Consider the following 11,258-nt stretch of genomic DNA (forward strand, 5'->3'; position numbering starts at 1 on the left):
TTTTCCAAATTCGTTTGGTAAGAATTATTTGGAACTGCGCTTTCCAAATTCGTTTGGTAAGAATAATTTGAGAGGAACAGTAGTTTCCAATTTCTACGGGGCTTTCTTAGTGCCGTCATCAATATTGATCGGACGGTCCAATTTTATTCTTTTAATTACAAATTTCTCACTCTTCTGCATAGATCTCACGCGTTCACAACTTTCACCGTCTCTCTGCGTCTCCCCGCATCCTCCTGGATCGGACCACTTCCTTCCTTCTCTCTGTCTGCAGGCGACGGACAAAAATCCTCGCCGCAGACGTCGGACGAGGACATCTGTTCGAGGTAATTTCTCCTCAATTTTTTTCGATATTTTTTCATGATAGATGCTTTCATGATCTATTTGTTCGTTAGGATTACCGATCCGGAGGTAAACCGATCTCTTTCTTTTGCAGAGTTTGAAGCTTGGATTGCGGAATTATGTAATATATCTCAATATTTTTTCGGATCCTTTCTTTTTCTTTTTCGAAGTTCTTCGCTGATCTTGTTTGTGTGCGTCGTTTTGTCATTTGATTTAAGCGCAAGGATGTGGTGCGGTGACAAGTTTTTCAATTTTATAGGGGTTTTTCACTTTTGTTCCTTGCTGAATGACTCCAATTGGTTGCACTGTTATTCCACTTACACAACGCGCTGGATTGTATTTATATACAAGTGAACTGTGTAGCCTAAAAAGACTACGCATGCAGATTTTCAAAATTTTCGTCAAAAGAATTCGCAATGTAGTGTATGTACGGTGTGTGCTTTTCTTCTAGGATGCTAAACTCTATTTCGATTATCCATGCTTTCGTATGTTATTTCGTCTTTATTGGATGAGTTTGCGGCAGATGGAGTGCTTCAATTTGTTCTGCATTTCGTTTAAGTAATTCTTTATCACTGAGATAACATCAAGATCCTAACATACCATCTCTTACCATTTTAAGGTATCGAGAGAGCTAAAATATGTGCTTGTATTGTGTGATATGCGGGTTCAATAAATTCAGAGGACAATGTTCATCTGGATCATAGAAGACGAATTCTCTCTTAGTTTTTAAGGGCTTGTATAGATAGTTTTCAGAAGAATGTGACTTCAGGTGGTAATACAGTTAATTGAGATAGAGATTTTTTTGAAGTTTTAAAAATGAGTCTCCTAATGCTGAATGGAGGTGGAGTGGTACAACGGATCCAGTACAGTTGAGATGCTGCTGTCGTGATTCATGAAATTTTATCACATCTTAAAAGAAAAGAATCCGTTTTAGTTTCTCAGTGTGAGTTCTTTTTTTTTCTTGGCATAGCTTTGTTCCCTTCTTTCTTTTCCCTTGTCTTGAACGAAATGAGACTTTTTTCCTGTTGAATTTACAGGTTTTTTTTCAATCTATGTTGTCCATATCATGGTTAAACTGACCTCTTCTCCATTTGGAACTGTCTACAGAAATGTATGAGAATATGGGAAGCCAAGCTGGCATGCAGGGCCCCCCATTGAATCCTCAGCCTAACCCCTTTGGGAATACCTTCTATGATGCTGGATCAGGACTCATCCGAGGTGGATTAGGAGCTTATGGTGAACGAATTTTGGGTTCAAGCTCTCAGTATGTGCAAAGCAATGTATGGACATTCGAAGTATATGTACCATGGCTATATAAGGGTACCCATGGATAGATCCACAGGCACTCACAAAACTCAAGAGGAATTTACTTTCAAAAGTTGATCAGTCTCCATGTCTTTCAGTTTTGACTTCTTCTAGTGATCAATTTGCAAAAACAAGTTGGTTGATGGTCCTGACTTAAAACCATTATAACTAACTGAAATGGGGACATTGGGATCAATCAGCTGATTATCATGGACAAACTAGAGCTTGTCAAATTGTGTTTTGATCTATCTTATCATAAGTTGTCAGTATGTTTTTTAAACTATCCTTCAGCTAAATCGTTGGACTGGTAAAAGACGGCATGACAAAATGTTAGTTTTGTTTGTAAAGAGGTGGAGAAGTGCTTCAATTACCCATAAACACGAATACATTGTTTTTTATGTTATAGTTATTATAGGAGTTGTAAATTTTCTTACAAGTGCTTTCTGGCCAGATAAGCAGGTACTTCTCTGATCCCCAGTACTACTTTCAAGTGAATGACCAGTATGTGAGGAACAAGTTGAAGGTGATCTTGTTCCCGTTCCTACATAGAGTAAGCAATGTGTTCAAACTTATCTTTGTACTATTGATTGTTAATTAATGACCTGAGGAAGTATGTTCAGTAGTCAACCAAAAAGGTTATTGGTCTTGTGTGCCTTGGCAAGATTGATATTTCTGATGGAAATGAAATTTGGTCTTCTCAACGAGGCTTTGGAGGTCATTTTTTTTCTGGATTGTTTGTCGAAATGTCATGGGACATTCTTCAACCTTGAATTGTTGGTGCAACAGACTTTAGGATTAGTACAGACAGCGTGATCGACAATTTTCATGGCTGCTTCTGCATCCTATCTCTTGTTCACTTTCAAGAAAGTAACCGACATCCTGATAGGCTATTTATTAAAACTGCTATTAATTTATTTGCTTCATTTAGGGTCACTGGACAAGGATAACAGAGCCAGTGGGAGGCAGACTCTCCTACAAACCTCCTATCTATGATATAAATGCTCCTGACTTGTACATTCCCTTTATGGCTTTTGGGACCTATGTAGTTCTTGCTGGCTTTTTGTTGGGCCTTCTTGGAAAGTAAGTGCAAAAATACTTTTACTTTCTTCATTTGTTATATTCAAGTCTCTTTCCAAGTTCAAAAAAACGTTCAAGTCTTTATTTTACATGTCTTCTCTTGTCATCATCCTACACAGGTTTACTCCTGAAGCTTTGAGTATGCAATTTACAACAGGACTCCTTGGATGGTTCCTTCAGGCATTACTTCTTAAAGTTACGTTGTACATGTTAGGGAGTGGTGAGGCCCCATTATTGGATATGGTTTCTTATGCTGGTTATGCATTCACCGGGATTTCCATGGCTATAATGGCAAAGATGGTGTTGACATATGCTTATTACTTTGTCATGCCATGGATGTGCCTATGTATGGGAATCTTCATAGTAAAGACAATGAAAAGAGTTTTATTCGCAGAGGTGAGGAGTTACGAAAAGCACTCGAGCAGGCATAACTATTTTCTGCTCGGCTTAGCTCTCTTCCAGTTCCCGTTGTTTTTCTTGCTGGGAAACATTGGCTCATGACCATTCTTGGCCTGTTCTTGTACTGTATCTTCAATTCGGAAGTTGCTCTCATAGATTGAACTGAAGACAGATTATTAGGAACACAACAGGGAATGGCAATCATCTTTATCTGGAAAGTTAACTACTTTATGAGAAATATCACAACTTCTGATTTAGGTCAAATGAACCCATTATATTTTTGAGTGTTCAAAGAGCGTGTATCATTTTAAATGCTGCTGTTTTCAAGCAGGAGTAGTGTTCTGCTGTGACATGTGCGTTGTACCCGTTATGAGTACTTGAAAAATGCATTATTGTCAATTAATTGTAGTCTTCGTTATTCAATATCTGCTTTTTAGCAACAGAGGAAATAATACATTTTTCAGCTAGTGGAAGTGCCTGAGCTCCATTGTGGATCGTTTTACCTCAAGTTTGATCATCGAACTGGTGATTCCCGATCCAATTTGGATTTTGTTTGATTCGGAAGACCCTGCATTTAACAGGAATTTACAATGATCTATTTGTCATACTTGCTTTAAAGTGGTTGTGTCTCAGCATAATAGAAGAAACAGGTTTTGGTGGATTCATCCAACTTGTAAACATATTAATGATATACGTCTCATATATCATTCGATACATCTGGATATTTTTGGGATTTGGGTTGACTCGGCTTAGAACTCAGGTTGAGTCAGGGAAAACTTGCCTATAATAAAAGGGGTGGGTCTGACACATCTGGCCAATGCCGATCGAGCCATGTGTCAAGTCACCGGGTTGGAACACCATGGTTAGGGGGTGGGCATCGGGTTGGAGACGGGATAGGGAAAAAATCCATCGGGTTTCAAGTTAGGGCGGGGACAGGTCGGGTTTAAGTCGGGTTTAGGAATCAAGTCGGGTTCTGGTTTTGATAAACCCGACCTGTGCCCACCCCTTTTTCCATGGCATGAACTTCTTAACCCAACGACGGGACGTTGAGATACTTCATAAGTTTTGTTAGTGCAACCAGAGGGAGAGTGAAAATAAATTTGAATTCACTCTGCTTATCCAAAATCGTTAGTACGTGCCCACGAGGGAAGGGGGGGAGGGAGGAGAGAAACCTGTTTCCCCCCTATTTTGGTCCATGGGGGATGGAGTTTGGGTCTGTTTCGCGATGTGTTTATGGTATAATTGTGTTTGGGAAAATTAGTGATGTTTAGCCGGTTTTTCTAATATTAGGCTTTTTAAATTTGTAAGCTCTGTTAATTAGCGTGATAATGCCTTTTTTTCTTTTAACCGATATTTTCTTTTCTGCAGTGTTGAAGTTGTATTTTGATTTACTTATCTATTTTCTTCTTTGCTAATCATGATTGGTTCGTAAAAGTTGTCGGTGATGTGCAAATGTGCAGAGAAGCTCGTATTGTTGTATGCTTGTTTTCTTTTTTTGACTACCACTATAGCTTTGTGATTTCTAGTTCTTTTTTAGTATGATGGTCCTTTGAAGATTGACCAGGTGGTTTGCTGACATAAAATCAATTTTTTCTCAAGTGCTTTTTTGATGTTGTGTTCTTTTAACATAAAACAAGGGCAATTGTTTTGTGCTATTATGTGATCCGTGTGGCAGGTCCATCTCGAAACCACAACACTTGAGTTCCTTTGTTATCTTTTTGGTTGATTTATCAAGTATTCTCATAGGAATTCAATATTCAATATCTACTTTACTGGTTTGATTTGAGTGGAGATGGTAATTTAGTTGGTTGACTTTCATCGTTCTCATGCTAGACGGAGATTTTTGGTGTTTTTTCTTGAGTTATTGGAAGTAGGTTTAAAAAGCATCTTACAAATTATATCATGTAGTTTATTCAGTTCTTTTTTTTAGAGCACTTTTTTATGTTGTAATCATACTTCTTACAAAACTCTACTCGTCCATTTCAAACTCTATGATGTTGAAGTTCATACTTGTGAGTTTTTATTGAACTGGACTTGTTTATTATACTTGGTTGGGGCAAAAAAGATCAGAAAAAGGCTGAGCAGCCTTGATTTTTTAATCTTCTTAGAGAATTGCATGATTGTTAACTTCGCTTGTGACTTAAGCAAATGCTTTAGGTTTTCATTTAATATATTGTTAACTTCTTTAGATCCTTATTTTGTTTATGTTTTATCAAAATTTATTGTTTACTTCTATTATGACTTAAGAATATTCTTTAGGTTTGCATTTAATATATTTTTAACTTCTATAGATCCTTATTTTGTTTATGTTTTATCAAAATTTTGTGCTGAATTTGCAGTCTGGAAATGCTGAATACCTGTAAGTTTTGATTGGGTAAAGTCTAATTTCGCGGAGGATTGAACTTCTGAATAAACTAAAAAGAGAAAGGGAAAATGAGGGTTAAGAAGCAGAAGCGCCACCGAAAGTCTGTGAGGTTCTACACTTCATGCTTTGGTTTCAGGGAACCTTTCAAGGTCCTTTGTGATGGAACATTCATCCACCACCTCCTTCTCCACCAGCTTATACCAGCTGACCAGTCCCTCTCCAATATCCTTGGTGGACCTACCAAGCTCTTTACCTCCCACTGCATCATTGCTGAGCTTAAAAGCCTCGGTGACACATATTCTGACTCCCTTTGAGCAGCATGTGAGCTACCAATGGCTCGTTGTGAGCATGTTGGTCATCGAAAGAGTGGTTTTGGCTGTATTCAAGACATTATTGGTGAAAACAACTCAGAGCATTTCTTTCTTGCCACTCAAGATGTTGAGCTTCGCACAAAACTTCAAGAGGTAATGGAGTTGTCATTGAGATATGTAATTGTTGAAGTATTTTTATTGCTGTTGTCTAAGATATGCATCACAGAATCTTGTTCTTGGTGATGTGCTTCTGAAGGTTTATGATAGTTTTTTGCATTTTTTTTCAAGTTTTGAATTACAATAAGTCTCTGAAAGGAACTACTTTTTTCTGAGTGATAAATGTTCTGTATTGATTCTCAGTTGATTTTAAGGCTCTGCACTATCTTTGGAGCTCTCTAATAATTTTCAACATTAAGGCTCAAAACAGTATTAAAATGAAAACTTCAGTACTATTTGGTCTTGAATTACATTTATAAGTATACGGCATCAGTCATTGGGATTCTGTGGTTTCTGTCACTAAAAGAAACCTGCTCCCCCTCCAAAAAAAGTATTCTATTATTCTTCATTAATTGTTACTCTTATTGATATACCTAGACGACTATAATTTCTATAATTTTATCATACAGATTTGAGGTTTATGAATGGTGATCATATTACATGATGGTTTTATAGTTTATCATTTTTTTGTACCCAGCAATCCTTTCTGGTTTATCTTTGCTGGTTGTAACTTCTGTGCTCTGTTTCTTCCTCTTCTCCCAGTGACATTCTCATCGTTTTTTTTTAAAAGGCTGATGGTGATGATCAATCTGCTGTCAGTTTCTTATTACCCGTGAACAGGAAATCAGGCTGATTGAAAACTTGTAGAATTTTAAGCTGGAACTATACCCAAATTTGGGGCCTTTTTGACATTTTCATTTCTTTATTTGAAGCCATGGATGCACTATTGTTTAATTTATAAGAAACTTATATCTTTTTTTTTGTAAAGGCAGATTCCAGGTGTACCACTGATATATGGTCTAAGAAACTCCTTGTTCCTTGAGCCTCCTTCCACATCTAATCGCCAATATGTGAAGTCAACTGAAGAGGAACGGCTGCATGTGACTGAGTTGGAGTGTGAAATGTTAAATAAGAAGAGCAGAAGGAATTTATCAGTAATTCAGCCTGCAGAAGATCCGTCTGATGCAAGTGAAGTGATGAAACAACCTGTTACCAAAGACAAAACTAAGAAAAAGCCTTTGGGTGTGGCAGATAAAGTTAGATTCAAAAGAAATAAAGCAAAGGTTTGTAATTGGGCATGAGTTTTCGATTCTTTCTGTTTGGCTATGTTCTTTGTTTACTCTTTTCTATTCTTGACATTTTAGACGTTTTGTTTTTCCTTCTTTGCATGTTGAGGAATTAAAGAAAAGTTAGCATGATGACTTGCTTCCTGAAGAATTATGCTACCTGGAAAGTTTCGTAGTACTGTAGAACATTAAATTACAGTTTATTCTGGAGTTTGTTTTCTATAGGTTTCACCATACTCTACAGACTGCTGTGCTTTTGTGTTTTCTCACTGGAAAGGCTTGTTTTCAATTTTACTTTAGGTGTTTCAACTTTAAGGTCTTTGAAAACTACTTCAGCTGACAAATTTAGTTTAAAGGACATTATTCGTAGATATGGTTGAATGCTGCCATTGGCAATTCTTAAGCTTTTATAAATCTTGGATCCCTCGTCCACTGTGAAATTGCTTATGAATAGCTTGAGGTTGAGGTAGTGAATTTTTCCCTTGATAGTTGATTTTGACTTTGTGCTGTAGGGACCAAATCCACTTTCAGTCAAAAAGAAGAGCAGAGCAGGTCCTCCAGTTCCTCTAAATCAGGTATGTTATAAGTGATTCCATTTATTATACCATCTACCTCTTTCATTCCTCAAAATGAAAGCACATAGAAATTGAACTTTTCTCTGCATTGCATTATAATCTCTTGCTTTTTCCCTTTTAAGTGCATTTGCCAGATTCAGATCCAATTAAGAGAGAAGGATCTAGTTTGACTGGCCAAATCAGACATTGGTCCTTATCCGATCCCTCTTGTTTTTGCCCTATATCTAGTAGCAGATTTCAGAAATATCTGAACCAACTTGAAACATGTCACTAGTATTGTTTATAATTCTCTATCGGAATTTTTCAGGACCAAAGTCTGTTAGAGTATTTGAAATCATATAATTTCACATCTTTTGATTTTAACCTTATTAAAACTAAAGTAGCAGACCTAAGGCCGTTTGGTCTAGTGGTATTCTCTTTACATCAGGTGCATCAGGTTGCGAGTTCGAATTGTGCCACGCCCCTCTAAAAAAAAAAAAAACTAAAGTTGCAGAATGTCCAGTAACTAATTCTGCATTATTTATCAATGGGTACCATTTCACCTTCTGCAAATAATTTTTTTTATCTGGTTTTGGACAGTTGGAACGAGGAAAGATCCAGTTCCATGTCCAAGTTGTACTAAATTAGACATAGCACTGCATAAGCACTGGATTATAAGGTTTGGAGTCCCATTGGGACTCTTGTAAGGGAAAATAATAGAAAAAACCTCTGGAAAACAAAAGTTTGCTTTTCTGTTAGGAGCTTTCAGTTTTTGGAAACTGATAAGTACATTGAATTAAACAAAAGATGGGTCTAATACATATGAAAGTACAGCGCGCAGCAGTTTCACTTGATGCTACCAAGTTTGAAATTCTCATCATGCTTGGTCAGCAATCTCATTCATTTTGCCAGTTACCTGCATTTGTGTTTGTGGATATAGGGTGGTGAAGCTGGCAAAATCATGAAGAAGAGGAACAGGAAAAGGAGCCGGAAGAATAGCAACTCTGGTGAAAGCTATAGCTGAGGACAATGCCTTGTAGTGGATTTTCTGCTTTAATTCTCGTTGATCACTGCTCATCTTCAAGTTGTTATCAGCTGTGAAATATTAGTCTTTACGTGATTTATAATGAAATCATGAATTTCAACTTGTTGTGTTCAGTTTTTCTGCCAACTTGATCAGGATTGAAAATCTTAGCTGATTTTGGATGTGTAGGCCTTCAATGCTTTGAATTCCCCTCTTCCATCGGATCTTCAGCCATTGGAGAGTTCCTGATATGGCCATTGGTGATGGTGAAAATGACATGGATTCAATTGTTTGTGATTACCATTTTAAAACTGTTGATCACAAATTCTTGGATATTGCAGTTGTATATGCATGTTCTTGTAAAACATTCACACATCAACCTCTTCCTTTTTTTTTTTTTTACTATTAAGTTTGGCACCATTCACCTAAGGTGGTTTGGTCTTGTGGTATTCTGTTTACATTAGGTGTGTCAGGTGGCTACTTCGAACCACGCCTCATCCCTCTAAAAAAAAAAAAAGTTTGGCACCATTCAAGGAAGGAAACTTCCTCTTTTAATCTTATTTTTTATTATTTATAAAAATATACTAACAAAACTAATTTTTCTTTTGTTTCATATGGTGGCACAAATGCAAGAAATTCGATCAAACGAAATTTTTTCTAATGAAAATTTTTCAATGAAAAATTAGTAAAAAAATTGATTTTTTTTTGTCATTTTGTTTTCGTATGGTAGCATAAATGGACCCTAAGGGTGTGGTAGTGGTGTAGGAAAAAAATATTGTGACCAAAATTTTCAAACATCTGTGCCATTTTTCGGGATAGGAAAATTTTCATGTTGATTCTTCTTACCTTTAAAAAATCTTAAAAATTCTCGGAAAATAAGTTTCTCATTGCTTCAATAGGAAACTAGAGGAAAAATAAACCAAGAAGCACCTAAAGTGATTATTGAATGCTTAGTTCTTACTTTTAATATTATTTTTATTATTTATAAAAATAATTTATTTCTAGTGTAAATATAAACACCATAACTAATTTTCTTGTTGTTTCTAATGGCGACATACATGTAAGATAACCAGTTCAATTTATCAATAAGAAAATTAGTGAAAAATGATTTTCTTGTCTTTTTATTTTTTTATGGTGGCACAAACAGTCCTTAAAAAGGAAAACAAAATGATAGGAAAAATTATTATTTTTTTTGTAGAAAAAATCTCTTTAATTGGTTTTGTGTGTTTTTGCTACCATAAGAAACAACAGAAAAATTAGTTTTGGTGCTTCTATTTGCATTGGAAATAATATTTTATATTTATAAAAAATAAAGTCAAAGTAAAAAGTAAGCGATTCAGAACCACATTAGTGCTTCTTAGCCTATTTTTTTCGTAATTTCTTATTGGAATAATAGGGAACTCATTTTATATCCTTTTTAATATTTATTAAAGGTAAGACGAATCAAGAAAAACCAAGAAGAAATTTTTTTTCGACCACAAAAAAGAGTACAAACATGAAAAATTTTGCATCAATGGAAAAAAAATTATATATTTTATTCTTACACGTTTCAATTCGCACAAATACACCCTAAATAGGCAAATATTACATACACAAACAAAGTGAAATTTAAAGAATAAGATATTAAAATTTAGAAATATAAGCCTACAATATTAGATTCTAAGTGTACCTGTATATTGTCAAATTTGAAAATATGACATCCAATAGAATCGTATTTGAAAATATACCATCCGAACCATATTCTAAAATTTTAAAATCATATATACCATTCATTATACGAAATATATCTAACTTTACATATTATTCCTAATAAAATTTTCGGTATTCTAAACCATTGAGACAAATACAAATTCTGCCAAGTCATCATGGTCCACCTCACTTGCCAAGTAAGCTTACTCGCCTTCCACGTCAGTTTAAGCAAGTTTTCGAACTAATTTCAAGAAAAAAAAAGAAAAAAAAACTCATGCATGCTAGCTTGTTGAGTGTCTTTGGAAGAAAAGTAAACTCGAATTTGAATACTTATCATGTATTAATCTCCTAGTATTTTGGTCAATAACTAGTATTTAAGAGAATGAAAAGGCTTATACAATGAATCCATCCCTCAATATGAACATGGTAGTGAAGAATTGCATTTATAACAAAGAATATTAAACCATAACATTTCTCAGTTATTGCTGCAAAGGATTAGATTAAGCAAGTCCAGTATTTGGAAGCTGTCTCTTTAATACCTGCATCCTTTCGCAGGTCAAATGGAGAAACAAGAGCTCTTGATGAGTTGTTGGAAAACTCATCTACCTGAATTGTTTGGAAGCTCATGAACTGTACATTGGACGTTGGAGAGCTGCTATTTACTTTCACTTGCTATAAAACTGAATCTTTAACTTTTGATTCATGCAAATATAGCTAAAGAGGTAATTCCCATAGGCTGTTGATGAGTCCTATTTTGCTGTCAAATGTGATGCTTACAGCTCTGTTTCTGATAGATAAGGAGTGTGGAGGAGCAATATATAGCCATGCAGTGCTCTGGTAAGAAACATTCTTCATTGTTTTTTTTGCCTATACACAATCTCTCTCTCTTTCTCTCTCTCTCTCTCTCTAGCC

The 11,258-nt window shown here is 35.6% G+C and overlaps 2 protein-coding genes across 5 annotated transcripts; both read left to right on the forward strand.

Annotated features, from left to right (window-relative positions):
* Positions 1–182: 182 nt before the first annotated feature.
* On the forward strand, positions 183–3,543 carry LOC137939064 (uncharacterized). 3 transcript variants are annotated; one of them, XM_068784240.1, is made up of 7 exons: positions 183–323; positions 434–460; positions 1,148–1,282; positions 1,447–1,619; positions 2,096–2,194; positions 2,573–2,724; positions 2,841–3,543. In XM_068784240.1, the coding sequence occupies exons 4-7, from the start codon at positions 1,449–1,451 to the stop codon at positions 3,220–3,222; spliced, it is 804 nt and encodes a 267-aa protein (XP_068640341.1). In that variant the 5' UTR covers positions 183–323; positions 434–460; positions 1,148–1,282; positions 1,447–1,448; the 3' UTR covers positions 3,223–3,543. The 3 variants fall into 3 exon arrangements, with proteins under 3 accessions (XP_068640341.1, XP_068640340.1, XP_068640339.1); XM_068784239.1 differs by lacking the exon at positions 1,148–1,282; XM_068784238.1 differs by lacking the exons at positions 434–460; positions 1,148–1,282.
* A 746-nt stretch (positions 3,544–4,289) lies between these two features.
* Positions 4,290–9,067, forward strand: LOC137939322 (rRNA-processing protein utp23-like). Of its 2 annotated transcripts, none has more exons than XM_068784604.1 (5): positions 4,290–4,356; positions 5,460–5,949; positions 6,782–7,076; positions 7,592–7,654; positions 8,574–9,067. In XM_068784604.1, the coding sequence occupies exons 2-5, from the start codon at positions 5,645–5,647 to the stop codon at positions 8,655–8,657; spliced, it is 747 nt and encodes a 248-aa protein (XP_068640705.1). In that variant the 5' UTR covers positions 4,290–4,356; positions 5,460–5,644; the 3' UTR covers positions 8,658–9,067. The 2 variants fall into 2 exon arrangements, with proteins under 2 accessions (XP_068640705.1, XP_068640706.1); XM_068784605.1 differs by having other exon boundaries at positions 4,299–4,356; positions 6,786–7,076.
* Positions 9,068–11,258: the final 2,191 nt, after the last annotated feature.

The sequence above is a fragment of the Aristolochia californica genome, unplaced genomic scaffold, assembly GCF_029961685.1.
Source record: "Aristolochia californica isolate CCGP_79_NKW_82.1479 unplaced genomic scaffold, dmAriCali1.0.hap1 SCAF_8, whole genome shotgun sequence".
NCBI classification, from domain to species: domain Eukaryota; kingdom Viridiplantae; phylum Streptophyta; class Magnoliopsida; order Piperales; family Aristolochiaceae; genus Aristolochia; species Aristolochia californica.

Bases quoted from the DNA above. Each gene is read 5' to 3' on its own strand.
- LOC137939064 (XM_068784240.1), top strand. From the start codon at position 1,449: ATGTATGAGAATATGGGAAGCCAAGCTGGCATGCAGGGCCCCCCATTG. The intron at 1,620-2,095 runs GTATGGACATTC...CTTTCTGGCCAG, and splicing joins CTCAGTATGTGCAAAGCAAT to ATAAGCAGGTACTTCTCTGA. The intron at 2,195-2,572 runs GTAAGCAATGTG...TGCTTCATTTAG, and splicing joins TGTTCCCGTTCCTACATAGA to GGTCACTGGACAAGGATAAC.
- LOC137939322 (XM_068784604.1), top strand. From the start codon at position 5,645: ATGGAACATTCATCCACCACCTCCTTCTCCACCAGCTTATACCAGCTG. The intron at 7,077-7,591 runs GTTTGTAATTGG...TTTGTGCTGTAG, and splicing joins TCAAAAGAAATAAAGCAAAG to GGACCAAATCCACTTTCAGT. The intron at 7,655-8,573 runs GTATGTTATAAG...TTGTGGATATAG, and splicing joins CTCCAGTTCCTCTAAATCAG to GGTGGTGAAGCTGGCAAAAT.